At 43.3% G+C, this 25,580-nt stretch overlaps 3 protein-coding genes across 7 annotated transcripts in view; 1 reads left to right on the forward strand and 2 right to left on the reverse strand.

The window, feature by feature from the left end:
• Positions 1-787: 787 nt before the first annotated feature.
• RPL15 (ribosomal protein L15) lies at positions 788-7,908 on the reverse strand. Its single transcript, XM_074945653.1, has 4 exons — positions 7,781-7,908; positions 6,265-6,449; positions 5,063-5,199; positions 788-1,111 (listed from the first exon to the last, which is right to left on the reverse strand). Exons 2-4 carry the CDS (start codon positions 6,434-6,436, stop codon positions 806-808), a joined length of 615 nt encoding a protein of 204 aa, XP_074801754.1. The 5' UTR covers positions 6,437-6,449; positions 7,781-7,908; the 3' UTR covers positions 788-805.
• A 66-nt stretch (positions 7,909-7,974) lies between these two features.
• Positions 7,975-22,951, forward strand: NKIRAS1 (NFKB inhibitor interacting Ras like 1). 2 transcript variants are annotated; one of them, XM_074945659.1, is made up of 5 exons: positions 7,975-8,027; positions 9,034-9,161; positions 12,665-12,906; positions 14,939-15,031; positions 22,729-22,951. In XM_074945659.1, the coding sequence occupies exons 2-5, from the start codon at positions 9,068-9,070 to the stop codon at positions 22,810-22,812; spliced, it is 513 nt and encodes a 170-aa protein (XP_074801760.1). In that variant the 5' UTR covers positions 7,975-8,027; positions 9,034-9,067; the 3' UTR covers positions 22,813-22,951. The 2 variants fall into 2 exon arrangements, with proteins under 2 accessions (XP_074801760.1, XP_074801759.1); XM_074945658.1 differs by lacking the exon at positions 22,729-22,951 and having other exon boundaries at positions 14,939-15,178.
• UBE2E1 (ubiquitin conjugating enzyme E2 E1) overlaps positions 20,142-25,580 on the reverse strand; it is a 61,212-nt gene continuing 55,773 nt past the window's right edge. For 2 of the 4 annotated variants that reach the window (XM_074945657.1, XM_074945654.1), the window contains exons 5-6: positions 22,203-22,350; positions 20,144-20,936 (exon numbers count right to left, since the gene is read on the reverse strand). In XM_074945657.1, coding sequence (XP_074801758.1) covers positions 20,839-20,936; positions 22,203-22,350 — 246 coding nt within the window. In that variant the 3' untranslated portion in view covers positions 20,144-20,838. Of the gene's footprint in view, positions 20,960-22,202; positions 22,351-25,580 lie in introns of all 4 variants that reach the window. The other 2 variants (XM_074945655.1, XM_074945656.1) reach the window with 2 other exon arrangements.

A 25,580-nucleotide genomic window follows, 5' to 3' on the forward strand; every position in this document is an offset into this window, starting at 1 on the left:
AACGGGTGACTGAATACATCTGTTCCATGTAGAATAGGCACAAAGTAAATAAATCAGAAGAAAATGCCAGAAGACCTATAAAGAGCAACGGAACACAGCGACAAGAGCTCTAGTCTGGAAAAGCTGAGCAGACACTGAAGAACTGTAGGAAATACTCACCAAGCCTGTATCTTTGAACATAAGTCACTGTGTGAACTTATGAACTGTGCATTTAAAACGCACATTTTAATGAAAACAAGTATCTTCATACTAGATTTTAAATCCAGGTTTAGATTTAAGCACCTTATTGCAGATACCCAGGCTTGAAAACTTCTAATAGTATTAATTCATATTCAACAATTACAACTAAAAAAGTTTTGTCCCACTCACACTTAAGGAGCAGACATCACTCCAAAGCAAATTATGTTTTAAGCATCTTTCAGTTTACTATCTGACACCAATATAAAACAAAACTGGTATTTGGTTCACTTCAGTGTGTGCATCATAGCTGGCCTCTTTGTTACCAGCCTCAGCAGAGAGCACTCAATAGACATGGAAACCTCAACACCCTTTTTGACCATAATAGAACGGAGACGCTTGCACTGTTGCTCCTGCTTTACCTGTTGTGATTAGAGTTCTACTCGCCAGCGATGTCATTCTAGCACCCAATCATCAAGTTAAATTTTTTTGCCAGTCCTTTAAAATAAGGCAATACAACTATGACCTCCTTGAGAAAACATGACTTCCCATTTTAAGTAATTAAGTAGAGACAGTGGTAAATTCAAGATCTCTCTCAAGCTTTATTAGATTGTGACATTTACAAGAATTAGCGATAACGGTGGAGCTGCAGGGTATTGCGTCTTCTCCATGCAGCGCGGCGGGAGCCACCAATGGTGTGATGGAATTTGTGGCCCTTGCCAAGACCACGACTCTTCCTGCCAGCTGATGTCAGCCCACGCATCTCTCTGTGTTTGTGAACTGGTTTGGTGATCCATTGGGTGTCAGGGTTGCGTCTGATGGCCTTGTGGAATGGATCAATCAGGATTACCTCAAAGAACTTGTATGTGGAATCTTCACCCACCCAGTAGGAGTTCAACACTCTTAGAGCCCCACAGTGGCGACCAGCACGCTCCTAGACAACAGGGTAAAAACAAGAGTTCATACAAGGGTAGAAGGAGAGAAATTCCTTAGGACTGTGCACACAGGACTCTAACTAGAAATATAAAATTAGGAAAGGGACAATTGAAATTTATGGCACTTAACCCAGGTTCTCGTCCCCAAAAAACCTTGAAGAGGACAGAATACAACAAAAAAGGGACAACAATTAACAAAAGAATTTGAGACTGGAGAGCAGTTTGGAAGGATTCTCACGTGTGAGAATTAATGAAGAATTAAGGGGAAAAGTGTTTGGTGGACATAAGAAAGGAGACTGCTTCACAGCATAGACGCACAATGATGGCAAAGAGTAGGAATGGAAAAAAAAGATAAAGGATACATTAAGGAGATGATTAGGAGGAATGCAAGGAATTAAAGACTGAACAGGAAGAATTGAGAGCAAAGGTGTGGCTGGAGACAAGATTATATGCCACAGTAACAGGCACCAAAAGCCTGAATGTGGCAGACAGGAAGTCAGTTATGGCAGTGGTGCGCAAACTTTTTCCAGTTGCAAACCCCTCCATTAACGGAATCTGTCCGTGTCTCCCCTCCATTATTCCACAGCCAAGGCTTCCTCACAGCAGCGGGCTGCTTCTACCTTGCAGCCAGGAGGCATTGCTAGGGCAGGGCCAATACCTGCTCTTCTGCTCCTCCCACCTCAGCTTTTCCATGTGGGGGAAGATGTGTGTGATGGTCTCTGGTGGTGGAGCCAGGGTTGGGCACAGAAGCTGCCTGGAGCGGAAATTGCACAGCACACTGACCCACGTCAGGAGGTGGAGGAGGAGTTGGCGTTCCCTCCCTGCCCCCTTCTACTGTGGAGGCTGACCTGGGCCCTGCTGCATGGGGCTGGCATGGGCCACTTGGCATCACCGCTTGCTTCCAGAATAGTCCTCCATGCCCACCGGGGGTGGGGGGGTGGGGGGGGGGAAAATCACACCCCACAGTTTGTGCACCACCAAATTAAGGAATTTAAAGGAGAAGGATTATATGACATGAGTGTCATCAGGTTACTGGACATGTATTAGGCTATGAAAGTCTTCTGAGGGAAGTGATGGAAGCCTCATTAATTGGACACCATCTTATACTAGAGAAAACATACACACACAAATCACTACAGGGGGAATAATCCCATATTGACTGGAAGGGAGGACAGGAAGAGAAGTGTTTTCCTTCTCTCAAACTTCTATGGAGGGCTGCTACCCACTTTGTCTGAGACACAACATCCTCTCTCCATGAACAGATGGCCAAGAACACTGCAGCTCAGTTTTCACAGAAACAAAAGAAAAGACCTATTGGGTCATCTAATCCTGCCCCCTCCCCAGACAGTTTAGGACTGTTCTCTTTTTACTTTTGTTCGTGCTGTTCAGTTTAATATTAAGCAGGTGTAACCAGAAAACTTTCAGCACTACCCATGGGAGATTACTCCACAGGCCAACAGATCTCCCTGACATCCCACTCCATTTCCAGTCCTGCAGCAAGAAGTGAGAACCTAGTACAACTATTATATATGAAACAAAAAGCAAGGACATGAAGCCATGTTTCAATATCAAAAGGAGAAGAAAAGGGCATTACATTGGTTTTTCCTTGCAGTTAAATCAATGCAATATTCATCTTTTTTACACTCCATCCAAAAGTTAGAACCCTGCATCACAAGCATTCCTGCCTACAGACAAAGCCTCAATAATGATTGAAATAGACTAGCAGTAAAAGTTGTCTATGCAAAAACGTATACAAAATTAAGTAAACTGGTGTCTAAAGAGCTGGAAACCTGGCTAGTCCTTTAAAGTGATCAGAACTAATTAGATCAAAGGTCCAATTAGCATGAGGCAGACAGATCTGAAGACCTTGCAATTTTTAAAAAAAACAGTGACTTGCTCAAAGACAACCTGGATCGCAGTTTAGATTGTCAAAAAGGAAATAAATTATTTTCTCTACAAAAGTGGCACTTTACAGAAAAGAGGGAAGTCAGAACATTCCTGATATACAGAAATACTTTTCAGGGTAAAGATAGACAAAACACACAACAGGAGACAATTTCAGACAGGCTTTGACTTATAAAGAACAAGTTAACTGTTTTCTCAGATATTCTTTTTTTTTTTCTTAGCATTACAAACCCCCACCTTCTCACCCCTGCCCATGGTCAAGAGAAACACTGGAGGAATGTCCCCCTCATGGAAACTACAAATCTACTGTCAGACACACAGCACCCCCCATTCTCACAATGTTGCCCTTTGTTTTTAGAAAGATTTGAGGGTATGAACTTGCTGTACAAAGGCAGTTCACTCCTCTCATCATTATGTAAAATAATGTATAGTTAAGGCTCTGATTTGGAAGATTGGTTGCACAGATGGAATTCAGGGCCTCTCAGTGTGATAGCTGGGATGACCCATGAACATCACATTTCAAGAGCACATTATGAGTGCATAACAAATGGAAGCACTTGAAGCTACCAAGTAGTCTGAAGTTTCTTTAGAACTGTCTAGCACTCAGAAGGCTCTAATCATGGAAAAAGCCTACCTTTAAAAACCAATTAAAAAAGGTCTAAGGGTGTTATCAGGCAGTTTGTCAGCAACAAAACATTTATTTTTGGGTTGTTGGACAATTGGATATTTTTCTAACTCGCAGGATGCAATTCCATATTTAACACACAGTTTTAACATTTCCTCAGGACTCATCTTTAACATTCTTTTGACAGTAATTAGGTTTAACTGAGTTCTCAACAATCTTTCAACCAAACTCTCTTCCATTACCAATTTCTGGCATCACTATAGCTTCAGTATTTCAGTAGCGAGTCATCAAATCCAGAGCTAAGTTAACCCACAAATAGTCTTTCAAGCTCTCAGGGTATCAGACTTTTTGTCCATGTTAGGGACACTTGTTTAATACAGCCCTCCCCACACCAAGTAAGACAGATCAGACCGTGACTAGCAAATTGATTGATCAGCAGTTTTCTGTTAAACATTAGAGATGTTTTGTTCGGTGGACTGTAAATGAGAACTTTACAGGGAAGGAATGGAGAGATACAAAACACCTTCCAACTATCAATTCAGTAAGATAGGCGCATTCTCAAGCTGTGGGCCACAGCACATGCCCTGATCATATGGTGCTAGCTCTTATACTGTATAAAGCACAATAATCCGTATGTAAAGCACAACAAACAGTATGTAATGAACTATGACAATAGCATGAAATACTGAGCAAAAGAATTGTTTTAGGGTAGAATCCGATAGATGTTCTAATCTATTCCCTGTTCTCTTATTATCCATATACCTATCCTTTCCATGTATTCTAGGATTCTCTTCTCACCAGGTACCATTGTGTTGCTCCCTTGGTGTAGCAAGAGGAAACTGACTAGGATCATGTTAGTTTCATGAAAATTATTTTACTTCTTGGCAAGCAGAGTATTCAGAAGCAACAACTCAGTTTAAATTCTTCAGCAGGAAAGCGATTAAGATTGCAGAATAAATATGCATACCATACCATGCGTATCATAACAGCTTTAAACATCAGAAAGGGTTTGTTTGGACTGTCTAGGTTACAGAGACCAAAAGCAAAGGTGAAAACATGCACCATAACATATTTGAAGTTTCTTGATGTCAAACCCCTTATTTAATGAAGGCTATACACTGTTGCTGGCTGTTCTATTGTATGCATAGGACAGCTGCATTGACAAATTTGGTGACTGTTCTGGCATTAATGTGCAGTGCAAATGACTTGTCAGGTTAACTTCTCTGCACACTAGTTTCCCCATCTGTAAAATAAGAAATGGATAAAGAATCCTACACAAGTACTCTGGTACTATCATTAGTCGTGATCTTCTACGTTACAGAGGAAATCACTCTTTTTGGTCAAGAAGGATATTCAGAACCAGTGCAACTCAGCCCCCCAAAGAAGCTGCTATTGAGTGACACAAAGGAAAGACACTTACCTCTGCTACAGATTGCAGGCTCCGGGCAAATTTCAGCTGGTTAACACCATGATTTACAGGTTTACCATAGGTAGCACCTTTCGGGACTGGGCGTTTACGACCACCACGACGAACACGAATGCGGTAGATAACATAACCTGTAAACACCATTTTTTAAAAACTGAGTTTCTTGGAACTACAGACTTCTGATAACCTTTCGGTCACTAATTACGCTTTTACACTTCCCCACTGGGGCTATACTTCTATGCTACCGCAAGTACTGTTTTTTGTACAGTAATCTTCACCCACTGCTCACCAAGTGGTACAGAATATTAAGAACCTGTCTGCACTAGAAAGTTTTGTTGTTTTGTGGATACTGGTACAGTTAAAGTGGCAAAACTCCCCAAGTAGATAGCTCCACTGACAGAGTATTCTGGTTTGGGAACTGAAATAACCTACCGATATAAAGTACAAGCTTTTATCTGTGTGTTGCCCCCTAAATTCCCTTCCATCCCCACAAAAATGCTTCACCCAAGTTTAGTGTTTTTAACCCTGGCTAGCTGGGAGCGTGGATTAGAACCCAGGTTCCACTTGGATAGTTTGCAGCAAGGATATAGACTATAGCACTCAAGTGCTGATAGGCCTCCAGTGCCTTCCCATAATTCCCTCTGTGCCCAGAAGGATAGACAAGGTCTCCCACAATTCACCGAGAAAGAATCAGGGCTCAGTTCATTGCAGAACATAGAACTAAGAGATCTGTCCCCAGAAGTGCTGCTGACACACAACAAAGAATGCAGCACCAGTGAAAACACAGTAACTTGACTGTGGCTGGTCTATACCTGAGCTAGCTTAAACCGGATGCTGAACACCCAGGCTAACTCAGCAGTGAAGATATACCCTGAGAATAAGGGGACTTCAATCTCCATACGTATTTAGGCTGTGGTTAGCTTCTCTGCCCAAAGTGCCAATGTGGGTGCCAATTAAGAGTTAACTTATGTTCTACTTGTATGTGCCCACAACTCATATGGTAACTTGGTATGATACCAAACTACTTTCACACAGGAAACAAAAAGTTAAACTCTCAGTGAAGAGCATGATTAAGTATGCAGCACGCTCCCATTTACACTGATTCATTAATATTCAATCATGGAAGGAGCCATCAAAAACCATTAACATTGCACCACTAAAGCATGCTGACCTCACACCCTTTTAGTTCTAGTTACCTTGTTTAGCCTTATATCCAAGTCTACGGGCTCTGTCTGGCCTGGTTGGTCGGGGAGCTCGATGTAGGGCAGACAACTGGCGATACTGCCAACAGCGGACACGCAGGAGGAAACGCATCACATCTGACTGCTTCTTCCTCCATAGCTCTTGGATGTATTTGTAGGCACCCATGTTTGTTTACCTGCTGAATTAGAGATCTGTGTGAGCTTGCAGAGTCTTTCCAACCAAAAAAAATAACATCACACAGAGGGAATAAAAAAATATGCTGCCTTATGTGAACACATTTCCAAGGCTCCCTATACATATGTCAGGCATGATGACACTGTTAAAGCAGCACACATCCAGGATTCTGGAGATCTGTAACTAACCCCACACATACCAATTACCATCCTGAAGTTTCCTCTCCTTTTTATCTGTTTATGTCTTTATACCTCAAACTCTTCAGGGCAGAGACTTTTTTCCTTTGTGAACCTGCTCAGCATGTTTTGCCTGCTACCACAAACTAATAATATCTGACCTGAATTTTAGTTATTGCTCTGTAAATTTAAAACTTCAGGGAAGCCACGCTGGGTCTCAGTTTCTTCACCTAACGAAAAGCTTACTTTATTGGTATCTCAAATACTTTGAGATCTTCAGGAGATCATTAAAATTCTGCAAAATATTCAAGAAGCCACTTCTCCCATACAGCATAGTTTTGCAGGTCTCACGGGAAGTCACAATGCAAATTTAATTCAGCCATGTCAAATTCAACCCTCAAAAATATCTCACCCTGAGTCAGCTTGATTTATAAACAAACCACATTTCTGGTTATCTTCCCTTCTTGTGCTAAGAGTTCTGTCTTCCCATCTACCTATATTGGGTGGCATTTGCTACACCATTCCCTCTCTCTGCTTTCTATGGGGCGGTTTAAGAAGCCTTTGCTGATCTACAGGGTGCAGATGCCTGCCTGCATACAGCAACACAAACTAGTAAAAGCAAAGCCAAGCTGAATAACTGGACTCAGTATCTACCCCCCACCCAGGCTCCCCCTCAGTGAGGCTCCCCCACGATACAGCCCTAAGGCTTGGCTGCCCCTGGACCCTAGAGCGACACGCCCCTCCCCGCACACACGTCAGTCAGAAGCTGTCACCCCCATCCGTTACACTCAAAGGGCTGCCCAACAGCAGCCAGCTCAGAGAGGCCTAGACACCCGCTGCACCCCCCTCCCCAACCCTGTCATGGCTATTCAGAGGCCCAGCCACCCGCACCTGGCCTCCCAGTAGGGCTCCCCACTCAGCTCGCCGCGGCCTGCGCCCCAGGCACCCCCCACGCAGCGGGGAGGCCCGTCCCAGTTCGCGCCCAGCACCCCCCAGGGGCCCGGCCCGACCCATCTCCTGCCGCCCAGTCCCTGCCTCGGAGCCCGGGCCCTCGGGGCCTGGCCCGCGCACGGAGCGGAGAAGGAGGAACGGATGGGCGGCTCCCAACCTCCGATGGGGTCGGATGCATCCAGCAGCCCAGCACAGCGCAAACACTCACCTGATGGCGCCCGAAGCCGGAAAGGAAGAGGCCCAGCTCCCACCGTCCTTTGCGGCCCCCTATCGCTTCCGGCCCTAGCGCTGGGACCTGCTGGGAAACGTAGTTCTGAGGGGGCCAACGGCTCTGATTGGCCTAACCTCCTCCGCCCCGCCCCCCTCGCCACATGCCAATAAAAAGAAGGGGCGGGGCTGCGATTACAAATCGGGCTGTGGGTGGGCAGGACTCGAGGAGACGCCCCGCTCCCAAGGTGGGAGGAGCATCTTTCTGCGCGGGTGGGGGTCCGAGCTCCCGCCGTGTTCTCGGGGCGGGCGCTGGGGGCGGAGCCCGGCCCGAGCTCTCGGAGAGGCTGGGCGGGGTGTGCGGCGCACGCGGCAGCTGCTCTGCCAGCTCAGGGTCCCCGCCCCCTCGTGCCAGGGGCGCCCCCTGTCGCTAGGCTAGTAGCCGCAGAGAAGGGCGGACCTGGGGCCTGCTCGCTGGGCTAATAGCCCTGGAGAGAGCTTCCCTCTCAGCAGCCTCCCCCCAGCCTCCTGGCCAGCTGGCACCTGCATGCCCGCGGCGCCTTCTCTGCCCCATCTCCGGGCCAGGGGTCCCTGCGCATCGAGCCAGCGGTGTTGGGTGGTGCCTTGGCAAAGCCACCTCCAGCCATGTCAAAGTCGCAAGTCAGGGCCCCCACCCCCACCTGAGAGTGCCCTGTACGCAGCTGTTATCGGCCTGCCGGTGTCTGAGCTTTTGGGGGGCACCGCTGACAGCATTTCCCTGTGAACATGAGGGCGAGACGCATGCTTGGTTTGAAACGCAGGCCCAGGCGCTCACGTGTTTCCAGGAAACCCACAATGTAGTGGTGGGAGTTGGCAGCACTGCACAGGCTGTGTGCTGGGTGCTGTACAAACACAAAAGCAGGCACAGTCGCTGCCCTGAAGAGGCTGCAAGGCCTTGATCCTGCAACTATGTAAGCAGGTGTCTAACTCTACTTGTGAGAACGGCCCCCCGGAAGTGGAGGAAATTGCTTGCCTGAGTAAACTTAAATGTGTGTAAACGTTGGAAGGCTTGAGGCCTAAAATGTGGAGGGGGAGCAAATTGCATTGTTCTAGAAATACCAGCTGCTGGTGACCTCTTCAGATAGAGCTCTGCTTCAAAATCAACTCCATGGCTTGTTGAACTGCATAATTAAAATATACTGAAGCACTAAATGTTTCAGTGACTTTGCTGTTAATATAATGTCTTAAATATAACAGATCTCTGTGCTTGAACAGGATTTATTTGCTGACTTTGCTATCCTGAAATAAGATGGGAAAGGGCTACAAAGTGGTGATTTGTGGAATGGCATCAGTGGGAAAAACAGCAATTTTGGAGCAGCTTCTCTATGGAAAGCATACTGTTGGTGAGATATGTTTTCCATTTTTATGATATTCCAACAAGTTTTAGGGGTACCAATCTGGCCTTAATTTTTCTTACCTTTACTGAGGTGAAGCGGGAGAATGAACATGTTTTTCGTTTTTGGCAGCGATCAGTTTTCTGGAACTCTTCTGAATACTGTTTTAAGTCTTCTATATCACCTCTTCATGGACACTTGCAAAGTAACCATAAAATTGGCTGTGTGGGTGTGTGTGCGTGTGGTGGTGGTGGGGTTGTTTGCTTGCTCTTCTTGCTGCTTAACATAAAAGTTAAGAGTGGAGGGGGTAATATGTGTTCTTTCTGCCTGTTTTTTGACACTAGAAATTCTGGTCTTCCACCTGGGAGACTATATAGATGACTGTAGAATGAGTAGACTTATTACGTCTGAGATGTAATAGATACAGATACCTAGAATAGGAAACCTGCTAAATTGAGAAGGGAGGTGATTTCACTTTTGTAGATTGTTCAAAACTTAGTTTTAGTTGTGGTTGGCACCTATTTAGCAGAACATCTGGTAGGTAGGTTGTGAATTCCATAGCACCTGGCACTCTTCAGCCTGACTTCTCTTGAGAGAGCAGAATAGAGCAGTGACTGGTTAATTTCTCCAAAAGACATCTGGAAAGGCTTTTGAAATATTCCTTCTTTGCAGTAATGTCTCAGATGGAGGTCATCCCTGTACTTTGAGGTGCCTATGGCCCTTCTGTTTCTGCCAAAGCTTATTAGCTATGAGACAAAAGGATGGTGAGAACTTCAGTTCTGTTGAAAATGCTTCTTTTCTTTATATCTCTGCCTCCTGACTGCAAAAGGCGGCCCACCACTATGTGTACTATGTCCCGCTCTGCACATCTGCTTGGATCCTCCAGCACACAGTCCTTTGCGGGATAGAAGCCTAAAAGCTGTATGGTGAATTGTAGAAATATAGATAATAGCAAATGTGTTTTGCCAAAATCCCCTCATATACATACAATCTGAGGTGGGATTTTCAAAAATGCCCAAGGAATACAATGGGAGCATGGATCCCATTAAAGGACAATGACACTTATGCTCCTAAGTCATTTCTGAAAATGGACATTTCTGAAAACCCCACTTTTTTGTAATCTGTTTTGCTTATTTGCAGGTTCTTTGTGCATTGTCTAAGTTTACTATAAAGAAAAGGAGTACTCGTGGCACCTTAGAGACTAACCAATTTATTTGAGCATAAGCTTTCGTGAGCTACACCTCACTTCATCATTCACTGTCAAATATTTATTGGACAATGGCAGTCAGTATCTGTGATCCTTACTCTTTGTATTTCTAAATTGCAAAACCATTTACACTAAACAGAATTTTACAGTGTGCCTAGTCTGCTACAGATGAAATTTGCGAGCATGTTTCTTGCATGGTGTTGATTAGCAGTGTAAACAAGGATTTTTCCTCCCGACCCCCTGGACTCTCCGAGACTTAGGCTAGTTAGTAATGCTATAAATGACGTGTCTTTCCGCCTCCATAATCTTTAGCTTTGTTTTATAACAGTTGTAACAAGGGCTAAGAAAAATGTCTGTAGGCAGATTGTAAGAGCCAACAACTGTAAATACTCTTGGCGGCATGATTTCAACCATAGCATTGTCAGGTGGTTCTGTCCTCCTCTTTCTCTAGCTGATGCATGCAAGTCTAAGATTACTAATAATCTTCGAAGGTGGGTTATTCTAACTGGGGGAAATTCCCACTACATGAATGGCCAGCAGGAGGCCTATGTGCCACCAGAAACTGGGAATGAGCGACTGGGGATGGATCACTTGATGGTTACCTCTTCTGTACATTCCCTCTGGGGCACCTGCCACTGGCCACTGTTGGAAGACAGGATACTGGGCTAGATGGACCTTTGGTGTGACCCAGTATAACCGCTCTTATGTTTTGAGTGGCACATGGGCCTGGTGCTGCCCTTTTGCAGAGGCCTGAATTTCATCCATTGAGACTACTGGTGTGTAAATTCCTATGCCTCAGAGAAGTCCTTAAGGTCCTCCATCATTGTTACTTATTCTCACTCCCACTCTTAGTTCTTTCCAGCATGAAGGACTTCATTTCCACCCCTTTCTCATCAGGCAAGATGGTACAGACATATCTGTCGCTGCTTCCATTATGTTGATTGGGAGGAACGGTCACATGTACACTGACTGGAGGCAGAGAGCAGGAAGAAATGATTGTTCTCAGAAGGGACTCAATTAGCCACCTAGTTTTTAAAAATGCCCCAGCACACCCTTCCGCTACCACTTTCCTGAATCAGATCTACAACCTTGTTTCGCACTCATTCTCTTTTTATTAATCTGTCCAGTCTTTCCTCATGCTGTTAGTCTTATGTCCTCATGTCAGTGTGGCTATAGTTGGAGGCAAGATCAAATAGCCTGGTCAGAGTTTGCCATGTATCTAATGGGAGTTGGATTTATGAAGACTAGAAAAGGAGGGAGGGAGTAGCAAGGAGAGCTTGTGCCACTTTTTTTTCTGGAAACAAAGGTTGCATGCAGCAGGGGAATTTAATCAGCACAGGTGTGGGTGGAATACTTCAGCATCTTTGTTGGCATGAAGAGTTTCGAATAGTGTTATTCAACATAGTAAAATCCTTATTTTCTAAAACAGTGTGTCAATATTGTCTGGAAATCAACAGAAAGCTATCCACCCTACAAGAACCAACAAGTGTATGTTTGTGGGTGTGCAATGGAGGCAGGAGATGACAAACTTTGGTAACAGAAGGCTTGTTTGAAAACTTGAAACTACTGCTAAAACCAGTGAGCTAGACTTGAAATTCTGAGATCTCCATCATGTCCTTAAGTTATGTAGATTCCCTGCACTCAAACATCCTTCAACCTTGCTGCTTATAGCATCATATGGCCTGAGTCTACCTGTTGGGTAGTTAGTACTTTACACAAGTAGTCCCATAGACTACACATATTAGTCCCCTTACTCTACTCGTGGAGTAAGGTGCTATTCAATATGAGGAAGGGTGGCAACATTAGGGCTATAGGGAGTAGATAGGTTGCTAAAGAAAACTTAATTAAGCCTTACAGTAGTAATTTCTTTAGTACTCCTTTTTCCTCCGTTATGCTGCCTGAGGGGCAAATTCTGACTCCTCCACAGCTGGCTTTATACATAGAACAACTGGTACAGTTCTGGTGGGCAGGATTTGGGGAACCTGTGGGAAGGGCCAACTAAGTTATATCATCCTGAACTTATGCCCATAAAAATGCATTACATATATTAATGTACTGAATGTGTATATGACATGGTCTCATTACTGTAAATAGCTAGCCTGTTGGTCTTGCTGAGAACATAATGGGATCTGAGTTCAAATCCTGGTCAAACCCATCCGAAAAAAAAATGTTTATTTAAATTGATTGAAATGCGCTGTTGAAAGCCATGAGTGTTAGTAGTTTTACTGCAGTATGAATAAATACTTACAGCATTACTTTACAGAATTTATTATAAGTTCTAACTTTTAGGGCTTTTTTAAAACAGGTTTAGAAGAAGGTGCAACAGTGGAAGATGTGTATTTGGCTTCAGTCGAAACAGATCGTGGGGTTAAGGAACAGTTACGTCTCTATGACACTGGGGGTCTGCAAGAGGGAGTAGAGTTTCCAAAGCATTACTTCTCTGTTGCTGATGGTTTTGTTCTTGTGTATGCTGTGAACAGCCTTGAATCCTTCCAGAGAGTAGAAGCGATCAAAAAAGAGATTGACACAATCAGAGACAAAAAAGAGGTAAAAGCTTGATGCCTTAATTTCTTGGTCATGTCTGAAATAGCACAGTAATGGAAAGTTAAATTACACAGCAGTACAAAGGAAAGCAAATATTCCCTGCAGTCTTGGGCAATCTATGCAGGAGAATTTCATTAATCCACACACTATATAATTGGCACAAAAGATAAATATCTTGCCCCTCTTCTCAGCAGAGATGTAATGTAGTATTTCATATGGACGGTAGTATAGTTTGTAAACTGATCAGGTGTTATACATGAAAACTAAAGTGCAGTGGATAAAACAATGTGGTGAGTTATCCTCGTTTGGTTTTAGTGTCAGACTTGCTCATTTATAAAATACAGTAGTTGACAATGGGTCTCCCAGACATTAGTCAATTAGCAAGGAGGATCTACTGTATTTCAGTGTGGCTGTTAAATCACTTGTGAAGAATGACTGCTGTATTTTCCCTTAGAAAGCTGCTAGTGTTAGCAGTTGATAGTGTTGCAGCTCTTCTAGATGAATATCGCCTGCACAGTACACTTGTGTTTACCATCTTCTTAGAGTATCCATATATCCTTTAATAGTTCTCCCTGCTAAATGCCTTTAGCCGATAGGCCAGCAAAATAAAGCTCATTCAGGCAATAAAAAGGGAGGGGGTAACAGGCAGAATGTCATACCACTTCTTGCAAAACACAAGACGTACTTAATTAGTACTCAAAATGTATTCAGGGAGAGGGGAAAGGAATGGTTTGACAACAGTGCAACTTGCAGCCACGGAAGAGACAGATTAGCCATTGACCATAGTTAGATATCTTGTTTCCTGAGTGGGTTGCTGAAGTTATGTTCTTGAGGGTTATTGTGCTTTTCTAAGTCAACTCCCCCCTTTCTGGGCAGATACGGAGCTGCTTATGTGTGGGTCTGGGAAGGCTGCCGTGGTAAATAAAAGATGCTGTGATCTTGACTAAAGCATGTGATGGAAATGGTGGCCTTATGCAATATGAGTTAAAACATCAACAATATTGACAGAACTTAAAGCAGTAATCCTGACTTAGTCAGAAGGTAATAACGCTCTGAGAGCTCTACAGGGAGTCGTAGAAGATATTAAAGCAAGAGTACCTGTGGTAAAGTACTTACAGACAGAAGAACCCCAGGAAAGAAACTGGAGGCATATGACATCCCAGAGTCTGCTCAACAGGAAAGAATAGTTAGGCCTGGCTACAGTAAAAACTAGTGCTGGCAGGAAGAGGGGAGGGAGGGAGAAAGAGAGAGAAGAAACAACCCAAAGCAAGAGGAGAGGGTTAGAATTAAAGGGACACAGTAATATGTTTGAGTTCAGGGCTGTACAGAGCAGGGCTTCTCCAAGGAGCATATAATGTTGAGACAAACTCCTCTGAAAAAAATTTTATTAGTCTTAGCTTTTGCACCTAGTTTATACATCTCTCCTCCAGGACAATATGCCACCTGAGTGTGATATTTAGAGGCAGAACATAGAGGGGGTGCCTGTATGTTGTTCTGAGTAGTGTGACAGCTTGTAGTAACATCAACAGGTTATCTTATGGAGGAAGAGACTTACTCTTCTTACGCTACAATCTGGGGCTTGGAAAGCAGCAGTCTGAGCCAGGTCTTGGCTGCCTTACTGCCTTGTATTGTCGTCATCTGTGTGAAGTAGGTGTCAAACTGACATTCAAGAGCATTCTACGCGCTTGTCATTGGTGTGTGTAATTACACAAAGTGCAAAGCAAATGGAGAATCTGGCTGTAGAGCTTTGCTCATCACCAGAATGGGTGTTCATCGGGTGATGTGTGACACTCCACTTTCCTGTCTCCCTCCCGTTGTGGGTAGCGATCACCACCCACCTTGCTCCCAGCGCACTGAGTGACACAGGTTTGAACCCCCCATTCTACTACTTCAAAATGCAGAACGTGTTTAGGGTGAGCCAAAATGAACGTAGAGACTAGATTGTGAAGGGCCTAGCTCCTGCATGCTATTTAACAACTTTGATACAGTGACTGATCTGCATGTACCACCAGGACTTTTTTGCTCTTCTTTCTAGGTGACAGTTGTTGTCTTAGGAAACAAAACTGACCTCACGGAGCAAAGACAAGTGGAAACAGAAGTAGCCCAGCAATGGGCAAAGGCTGAGAAGGTGAGACTGTGGGAGGTGACAGTGACAGATCGGAAAACACTCATTGAACCTTTCACTTCACTAGCCAGTAAACTTTCCCAATCCCAGAACAAGTCAGCATTTCCTTTGCCTGGGAGGAAGAGCAAAGGCAATAACTGTGATAACTAAAAACCCCTCCTCCAGGGGAGGCTATTCATCTGCTGCTGCAAGGGCATGGTGTCTCTCTCTCTGCCATTTGTTTGGCATGTTTTTTCTGAATTCAGAATTAAAATCAGCAAAGTCATGAATGTAGCTGTCCTTCAATCAGGTATTTTCTTGGAAAACCACAGCTTGGTCACGGTCTTAAGCATGACACAAGGAAGCACTTTGTAAAAAGGTTATAATGGTCACTGGGGTGTTGTAGTAGATCACTGCAGTGATGGCTGTCTACATCCCCACGCATGGCCATTTCAGGCTGCTACTGGGTCAAGTTCACAAGTGTACAATTAGTAAACTACTCCATATGCAGCTGTCCAGCCTCTGTTCTTCCCCTTTTGCAATTGCAAAATCTCCTGGCTGCAGCAAAGGAGAAAGAGCTTACCTATCTTACCTTTTCTCTAGCCATGGGATGTGTGATGTAGTTTCAGCCCCTTTGTGCCTCACTTACTACCCATGGGTGGTGTGTACAGTTGAAGTTCCAGCACAGCTGAGCAAGAATACTCTAGGAGGAGACGGACAAGAACATTGCCTACCTGGCAGGGATATGCATCAGTGTTCCTGCTGCATGTGGAAATGGTGACATTGCATGAGTGATCCTCAGATAGGTCAGGTCTCACTTGCAACTAGCGATCAAAGGCTGGAACCTGATGTGGCTTCCTTGTAGTTTCCACTAGACTCATCCAATATGGAAAGTGACCTTTACTGTTACGTGGTATACAAAACAAAAGCTTGAGGAGCAATTAAAAAAAAATCTTAACCCTTGGGGAGGGTAGACTAACTATGTAAATTTTGTTTCACTTTTATATTGCTGATGTTAACTGAAGCAAAACCTGGTGCCTGGTCTTGGTTAGATATCGGACAATTTCATTGAAAAGAGATGGTACAAATTCCCTGTTGCTAGTACTGTAGTTCTTAAGTCAACTGGAACCCTACAACAGCTTAGGAAATATGGGAGAGAGGGGGCTACAGTTACTACCCTTGCCCAGCAGAGCAATCATCAAACACTGCTGCTGTCTATCTGCACAGGGAAGTTACACCTTGTATTCTGTAGAAAGACTAAGGCTGTGTACATGCTACAGCTTAGGTTGATATTCTTTCCCCCCCCCCCCCCAAGCAACGTAAGTTACACCGACCTAAGCGCATGTGTGGACAGCATTGTGTCAGCAGAAGAGCTTCTCCCACCAACATAATTACCCCAGCCCTGTGGGCGGCAGTAGCTGTTGATGGGAGAGCTCCCTCCTGTCGGCTTAGAGCATCTGCACTAGCGGGGGGCAGCTGCATTGGCTGTAAGTTCTGTAGTGTAGCCATAGCCTCAGTAAAGAACAGTGTGAAGCACTGTATCTCTTTGTGGAAGAGGCTTAATGAGTGTAGTGAGAGGCCTGCTAGTGGTGGGTATATCTAAAAGACAGCCAGCCAGCTCCGCGTGGCAGATCAGCAGAAATGCTTGTACAGATCCCTCGGCTGTAACAAGTGGCACAGCTTCCAACAGCAGATGCATATGATACTGAACTTGACCTCACAGGACGGATCAACACGTTTCAGGATTCCGCTCTCCTAACAATCTGAACAGGACTGAGGAGGGAGATAGAGCGAAAGCAGCAGGAGAGCAAATCATTTCCAGAGAGAGAGAGCAGCTGCTTGGAAAGCCAGATGAAAGAAACAGTGAACAGACAAGTGAAGTTCCAAACACTTCCAACTCAGTAACATTTTTGGTATTTTAAACAGAGTGTTGCACTGTCCTGAGTCAGCAAGACCTCAATAGCTATTTGTGGTGACACTTAAGCTGCTGAGTACTGTCATTTGAAAGTCTCAATTTTGATGGCTGCACTAACCCTTTAAATATGTACCTGCAATATCCTTCTGCTACACAATGGTATGAATAACTCAGTGCAAAGTATGAACAGCTAGTAAGGATGGTGCAATAATACAGTTTACCAAAATGAAGCAAGTTTTCATGATGGAGTAACTGGGATTACCTGTACACTTGAACCTGTTTTTTGTCTTGCCCTGTGAGGTAGTTCTGGATCATTGTTCTTCCTGTGCCCAAGGTGTATGACAAGAGAGAGTCAGCAATTACTTCTTCAGTTATTCCTTATGAATGAGCAAGCTCTGGCTACACTCTGCTAGAACTTTTACATGTTTCCGCTGAAGGATTGCAGCTGACTAAGAGCTTTGGTACTAGCAGAGCAGCAGTGGAACGCCACCCACTTTGACTTCCTGCTGACTGTACATGAATCCTCCATGTTTCTCCACACACGTGGGACTTGACTGTTTACATGTAGTGTTTGCAGCAGACCACTGACTGGTTTTGGAAGTGGGATGAAGATAGGACTAATTTGTTCTACCAGCAGTGGTTCTCCAGCTTTTACATGCCATCATTGACCCCCCCCCCCCACAATGTTACCAAGTTTAAGGCACTCCCATCTCCCCCTAACAGAGGAAGTAGGGTGTGCCACCCCTGCTGTCATAGCAGCAGGTGGAGAACCCATGCTGAGAATGGCAGATGAGTCAGTCTCAGATCAGCCACGTGGGCTTGCCAGGTGTCTAACCAAATACTACCTATGAAGTCATCACATAAGTGGGTGTTGTGTATTAGAGAGCAGAGAAAGCAGGCAAGATAAATAATGCTAGCATATCAGAAGACATGTAAGGTTGGAGTGTACAGTGTTACCATGTGGATCTGTACCCTATCCACTTCTGCACTGCATAGCCTGAATCCTATAGAGCAGGGGTGGCCAACCTGAGCAGGAGCCAGAATGTACCAATATACGTTGCCAAAGAGCCACAGTAATATGTCAGCAGCCCCCTGTTAGCTCCCCCATCCCACTGGCAGCTCTGCCAGTCAGCCCCTCCCTCCCCACATCTCCCAATCAGCTGTTTTGTGGCATGCAGGAGGCTCTGGTGGGGAGGAGCGAGGGCATGGCAGGCTCAGGGGAGGGGGCAGGAAGGGGTGGAGTTGGGGAAGAGCCAAGGGTTGAGCAGTGAACGCCCCCGGCACATTGGAAAGTTGGCGCCCGTAGCTCCAGCCCCAGAGTTGGTGCCTATACAAGGAGCCACTTATTAACTTCTGAAGAGCCGCATGTAGCTCCAGAGTCACAGGTTAGACACCCCTGTTATAGAGAAAGTTCTATGTTTGCTCCCCTTGCTGTGATCCAAATGGCCTGATCCCTTTGTCTGAAGTAGAGGAAACCAGGTGGTAGTATGGCATCAATTTGCCACTGTAGCACTGGGAGGGGTCCTCTCATTGGCAATCCACCTTCCAGGCAGTAGCTAGGTCAATGGAAGAATTCTTCTGTTGATCTAACCCTCCCTGTAGGCAGCACTAGGTTATCTTAACTACATCTCTCAGGGGTGTGGATTTTTCACACCCCTGAGCCACATAGCTATGCAATGTAATTTTTCAGTATAGGCCAGGCTTAACTAACAACTCAGCACTGCTCTGCTTGGGCATTAAGAACCTAGGTGGTTTCTAACTGGTCTACACTGAAAACTTCTGTCAACCTAGCTACCATCTTTCAGGGAGATGGATCTACTACATGACAGGAGAACCCCAGAGGTTGCTTTAGTGACTGGCTACACTGAAGCACTACAGCAGTACCGCTGTGGCATTTTAAGTGTAGACATATACTAATACAGGGAGAAGGCATTAGGGATTAGACAGGGTGACTAACTAGTAGTAGATCACCACATAAGCAAAAGAAAAGCCAACACATTACTTTTCATTTGGTCAGACTAGATACTGGCATTTTTTTTTTTAAAAAAAAAAGCCCTTTTCTTTACAGGTCTGTCCTACTGCTTTTTAGCCACTCAGGCTTAGTGTCCTTTCTAAATACTACAGTCCCTTGCAGTAAAGTAGCTGATCTAGTTGTAGCCCTCAAACCGTTTGGAGCCGCTGGTGTTGTGTCCGAGTGAAACTTGCACATATGTACAGCTTTCTGCAGGATTAGTAAGTTTCTATGGGCAGTGAACTATTGCTGTTGAGAGTGTGGTTCAGTGACTACATCAGGGAGGGGACGGACTGAGGCAAGGCTAGTGTGTTCTGTTCTTTGCTTTACCATTGATTCAATACCTGTTGAAGACTGTGATCACGTAGTCATCTAGCTCCCTTACAGCTAGATTGTTGTCCCTATCCCTTACTTGGCTGTACAAGTGGCATTATCAGGAATGAGTTTTGCAGCAGGTTATAATCTGTCTTCCCCCGCTCTTCATATGGAGTTGTGTTTTGCCCATCTCTTTTATGATGCCATTCCTTCTCCTCCTCCAACTGGAAGTACAGCTCCCTCTCTCATATTACAGCTGTGACAGACATTCCCCTCGGCGGCTCACCTGCAGCCCATCCTTAGTCTCACTGTTCCAGCTGCATTCTCTGCAGTTTTAGAGAATGGGCAGCACTTCAAAACCAGTTTTGGGAGCAGTTAACCTTAAAGTTAAGAAGCTTGGAATGTTCAGCAATGCGCTGGGGCAGGGATGCTATGTAGACCCCTTCAGGTTCTACTGTACGCAGCTGGATTATTCCTTCGGTAGGCAGTGTTGTAGCGGACCTGAAGAGCTCTGTGTAAGCTCAAAAGCTTGTCTGTTTCACCAACAGAAGATGGTCCCATAAAAGATATCGCCTCATCCACCCTGTCTCTCTATTCATGTGCTATCAGCCGGTACATACTAATGTAGAAAAGCCTTTCAAAAATGGAAGCAGTAGGAGCTGTTTACTGCAAAGCACCCATCTAGGCAAGTTTACTGCCATTGATAAATCAGTGCAGGCAACTCTTCCCTGAATGCTTTCAGACAGCAGGTAGCTTACAAGGAAAAATAGTGGGTACTGAATATAGGTCTTTCATCAAAACATAGTGGGGAGAAGTTATTTCAGCAAAACAACAAAGCAGGTCACTAAGTGGGAGTCATTTTTTTACATATTTTTATTAGCACAGTAACAAATGCAGACTTAAGTAGCCCACAACATACAACCAATCCACTGAGTGACTCCTATTCCACGCCTTACATTTAAACAGCTTAAGGTATTTCACTACAGGTTGCCATAAATCCTGATTAAAACCTTTATTCTTTTCACAAAGGTAGATTGGCATATAAAATAATACATTAACTACTTCTCATTTCCTATATGAGGCCATATATCCACTCCTCCATATTACATATCATGAGATGAGTCTTTAAAAAGGAATTGTTAAATACCAGCACACCCTCCCAAGGGGGGAAAAAAATCCCAACGTCTTTTACAAAAACAAAAAGAAAAAACCCAGTGTGTAGAGTCTTCAAAGGACTTTTACATAAATGTCAACATATGTACCTGTACAAAATTAAGCTGTTTTATCTTTTACATATCGCAAGCAACTGAACCAAAAAAATGTCTAAGTTTACATTCTTCTTGGTACTATGTGAGCTAATATTGCTGAACTAATGACAGTCTTAAAATATGCTATTCCCAATTCTAGTTGTCTACTGTAGCAAGATACCTTAAGTTACAACAACAAAATCTTAGGAAATAAAAGACTGAATAAAATCTGTTATAGAAATACCCTACTCTTTACCAGCACCCTCCCTCCCCCCACTTCAAAATCAATAAGCAGCTCTTTCCATCACAGACAAATAATGCAAGAGTTTAACAAAAATCCATTTTATGTAGCATATCTCTTGGTCCACTGTCTGGCCATTCTGTCATGCTCTGCTCTGTTAGTCATATACTGAGTGGCAATACTTCCAACCAGGGGATCAGCTGAAAAGGAAAAAAAAAAGTTCCTGCTCATTTTAGTTAAGAGAACTGGGAAAAACAGAAAAGAAAAAAGTTGAGAATTGGTCTGATGGGTTACCCAAAAGCACTCATTGGGGTGGTGGCGGGGAAGCGGGGAGAATACATGGTGGAACACTGACCCATTGTATAGTACATAGATTATTAGACTTTCCAAGTAGAGAACAGGTCTTAATTTGTATATGTAAATTTATGGTGCTTTATAAGTGATTGCTCAATGTGGAGGGGCGGGGGGGGGGGGGAGGATTCACTAATTCAAGTTTTAAGGAGGTAAAAAAATAAGACACTTATGCTTTGCCATCCTTGTAGGTTATATTGTAAACTTTACCTGATCTGTGTGCTTCAATTTCCTTTACCATTTCTAAAGCTGTATGCATGTCTCAGACACTAAGTGCACCTATATCAATATAAATCTGGCTTCCGTGAAAAGATTAGATCAGGTGTTTTTGGTGAAGTACACAGAGCATAACACCTTAGCTACTACACTTCTATAATAGTTAGAAGAATTTCTATAAGTTTTGCTTATTTTATATTACTGAGATATACTTCGTTAACTAAGCTGGACACAGGAGGGAAGTATTAAATGTACTAAAAACAGTTCTTAACTGACTTAGGAATTACATTTTATATATATATATATATATATATATATATATATATATATATATATATATATATATATATATAGATAAATTCCTAAAAATATAAATATGGTGGTGGGAAGTTTATTCTCGAATAATTTACTGTAAAGCTGAACTGGAGCTTCCAGGAAAACTTCCAGCCTGTTATCTTCTCAACTTTCTTTGTGGTGGTTGTTTTTAAATACATCTAGTCTATTACCAAATCACTAGAATTTCAGATGGTGCAGACCCCACACACAAATATGGTGTTTAAAACACTACTTTGTTTTTAGCTGGAATTTCAATCTACAGATTGATTGTCCAGGATTTTTCTGGTTGCTGCTTTCTTTGCAGTGCAGCGTAAGAACAGATAGATTACAGACATATATAGAATATCTGAACAACTTCTATTATCCCACAAAGACAACAGAAAGCTTGGGCTATCTTGTGGGACATAGGGATTCTCTTCTCTAAGAGTTTGATCCTATGCTCATTGAAGTCAATGGCAAAGCTCCTTTTGACTTTAATGATGCAGGATCCGGATGTAAGTTACTAAAATGCCAGATGAGCCGTATCAATAGAGATGTTATCTGTTAGGGTATGTGAGACTTACCAGGGTTGCAGTCTGTAAGAAGTGAGCAGATGGAGAGGAGAACTTTAGAAATAGTTAGTGCTGGACTCCAGTTGTCTTTTAAAATGTCAAGGCAGATCACTCCTTGGCTGTTAATATTACAGTGATAGATTCTTGTCCGAAACGTAACCTAGAAAAACCACAATTACAAGATTGTTTGCTAACATGTAAAACTACACGGTCGTAAGTTTGACTTTACAGATTTAAACAGAAAAAGGATAGGAAACCCAACATTTAATTCAGATTAAAAGTAACTCCAGCTCTGCAAGGCTAAACTGTAAAGTTAATCTTTAAATGTATACTAAAGCTGAATTAGATGTAGAGTGCCATTTAATATCTTTCCTATCAGAATAATCAAAAAAACTGGGTGGTTTTTTTTTTTTTTTTTTTCGGATTCCTGGTGTGCTGCTGCCCTCTGGTGTCAACTAGTTGTATTACAACAGTTTTAAATCCGCTTTTAAAACGACAAGCAGATTACTATTGTGTTAATCTTTCTTTTGTTTTCCAGATTGTTTTATGCAACAAGAGAAACAGTGGTTACATTTCATTTGTAGAAGAAAAGTGTGAAATAGTTCAATTAACTTTAGCTTAAATTTAACAGAATGTAACAGAAGATGAAGTATTTACTGCAAATGAAAATTAGAAGTAATGAGCTATACTTTACATCTGCACGAACTGTACAGATAAAACGGAATTCTTTATGCTTCTTAAGCACCATAAGATCAACCTGGATGGTCAGTTTCTCTCCATACTAAGTTTCCCACAAAAATCATTCCCTGTTAATGGAACATTTCTTTTTGTTACACAATTCTCTTCATTTTGAATGCAAATCATATTTCAGTTAAAGGTGGAGAAGAAAATTTAGTCTCATGCTTTAACATAAATGGATTGTATAGGAAGGTGCGATGTTGAAAATTGAAGTCTCCTGTCTATCAAAGAGCCCACAGAGCTCCACAGCACATCCAGGCCAATATCTGTAGCAGATTCCCACTGAATCCCCCCGTGTCAGAAGGAGGCAGGCCTCCACTCTTGGGATGGCTGCTGCAGTGAGGGGCTTTTGCAGCTCCCTTAGAATTCTAAGGCTGTGGAACAACTCAGAACAGGTACAACAATGAAACCAAAGCAGTAGAAAAACCTTCCTGCACTTCTCTAATCTGGACCTGGAGAAACCAATTCTAGGGTCAGCAGGATAGTTGTCTCCACTCCCTTTCAAAAGCGGTCTCAATACTGAGGGCACTAATTATTATCATGGTGAGCACTGTCATAGTGGTGAGAGATATGGACACCTGTCTGTTCGGCATGGCAAGGCAATGACCAAATTAATTTCAAATAGGCCACCAGATGATAACTAATATGTCAAAGTTGTATTGTATGAGAGTACTCCAGAGGTAAAGAATGCTTTTCAAGCCTCCCTTCTTCAGAGTTCCCAAATCTCATGATTTTATCGTAAGTCTTGTAATATTTGCAGTTTTGCTTCTGGAGATAAAGTGATTGTGAGAATTCTCATGTTCATGTAAAATAATTAAAAAGGTTCCGTGACCTTATGGTTGCAGAGAAAAGCTTGGAAATGTGACTTAAGTGTACCCTAAAAACCAGAAGGCAAATAAAGGAACCCCACATTTTTAATGAAAAGAATCATAATTTTAAAACCAATCTTGTGATGTTGGGGGCTTAACTTATGATTTTTGAACGTCTGGGGTTGGCAATACTGCTTCCCCTATTGCAGAACAGGTATGGATTGTATTAACTAGCAGCCATAACTCTTCCCTGTTCACTCCACTTAAATCCATAGAATTTATATAATCCCACAATTTCCATTTTCAAGATGAGAAAATAAAAGTTCAAGAGTTCAAGTGACCTGCCCAAGGCCACACAGCAAGTCAATACTGTTTCCATGGGTCTGGTTGCAGATTCAAAAATCAACAGTGCACTAATTTATGTTATCAAAGCCATGGCCAAAGTTTTCAAACTTGGTGTCTAAAGTCAGTATGAGAACCAATGTTTTTTCTGCATTGTTCTTACAGAATAGCAAATATGGCTTATGCTTTAATACCAGATACTAAGATCTCTTTCACATTAGGTTTTTAAATCCATGAAAAGCAGCCAGATTTCCAAAGGGGCAGCACAACTGTAGCCTCCATTGACTTCAAAGAGCTCAGCACTTCTGAAAATTCAATCCACTTCTATTTAGATTCTTAAGTACATACTTCGGAGCCTAATTTTAGGCACCCAGGCTGAACGTGGCCTATGTCTTCACATTAAGAAGAAACACATTAAAAAAAGTGTCCCAGCGCTATGTTTTGGAGAACGGTAAGTCTATCCTGCAACCCTCCCTCACTTGTGTGGTGCCACTGAAGTCAATGGAACTACTTATAGATTCATAGATACTAAAGTCAGAAGGGATCATTATGATCATCTAGTCCGACCTCCTTCACAACGCAGGCCACAGAATCTCACCCACCCACTCCTGCGAAAAACCTCTCTCCTATGTCTGAGCTATTGAAGTCCTCAAATCGTGGTTTAAAGACGTCAAGGAGCAGAGAATCCTCCAGCAAGTGACCCCGTGCCCCATGCTACAGAGGAAGGCGAAAAACCTTCAGAGCCTCTTCCAATCTGCCCTGGAGGAAAATTCCTTCTCGACCCCAAATATGGCAATCAGCTAAACCCTGAGCATATGGGCAAGATTCACCAGCCAGATACCCAGGAAAGAATTCTCTGCAGTAACTCAGATCCTACCCCATCTAACATCCCATCGGGCCTATTTACCATGAATAGTTAAAGATCACCATAATAAAGATTATCAAAATCATGTTATCCCATCATACCATCTCCTCCATAAACTTCAGAGTAATAGCCGTGTTAGTCGGAAAGAAAAAGGAGTACTTGTGGCACCTTAGAGACTAACCAATTTATTTGAGCATAAGCTTTCGTGAGCTACAGCTCACTTCAAGTGAGCTGTAGCTCACGAAAGCTTATGCTCAAATAAATTGGTTAGTCTCTAAGGTGCCACAAGTACTCCTTTTTCTTTCCTCCATAAACTTATCGAGTTTAATCTTAAAGCCAGATAGGTCTTTTGCCCCCATTGCTTCCCTTGGAAGGCCATTCCAAAACTTCACTCCTCTAAACTTCCCAATGACCATGAATTATAACTGTTCACCTGAGTAAGATCTGTCAGATCATGCCCTAAGTCCTCAGAATTTGCCAGCTGTCCATGCCCATGAATCTCATTGTCTGTTTATTGGTAACAAGGATAGTTCTGAAACATTCAGCAGGCGTGTGGCATAAGAAGAATGCACCAGTGTTTTTTCTGGGATTAGACTGGCCCACATGTTAAACTCGTCTGTCCTCCCTCATAGCTGT

Source organism: Natator depressus, chromosome 2, assembly GCF_965152275.1.
Source record: "Natator depressus isolate rNatDep1 chromosome 2, rNatDep2.hap1, whole genome shotgun sequence".
NCBI lineage: Eukaryota > Metazoa > Chordata > Testudines > Cheloniidae > Natator > Natator depressus.

Coding starts and splice junctions, on each gene's coding strand:
- RPL15 (XM_074945653.1), bottom strand. CDS start 6,436: ATGGGTGCCTACAAATACATCCAAGAGCTATGGAGGAAGAAGCAGTCA. Junction 5,200..6,264: donor TGGATATAAGGCTAAACAAG/GTAACTAGAACT, acceptor TGGTGTTTACAG/GTTATGTTATCTACCGCATT. Junction 1,112..5,062: donor GCCTGCAATCTGTAGCAGAG/GTAAGTGTCTTT, acceptor CCTGTTGTCTAG/GAGCGTGCTGGTCGCCACTG.
- NKIRAS1 (XM_074945658.1), top strand. CDS start 9,068: ATGGGAAAGGGCTACAAAGTGGTGATTTGTGGAATGGCATCAGTGGGA. Junction 9,162..12,664: donor CTATGGAAAGCATACTGTTG/GTGAGATATGTT, acceptor TTTTTAAAACAG/GTTTAGAAGAAGGTGCAACA. Junction 12,907..14,938: donor CAATCAGAGACAAAAAAGAG/GTAAAAGCTTGA, acceptor TCTTCTTTCTAG/GTGACAGTTGTTGTCTTAGG.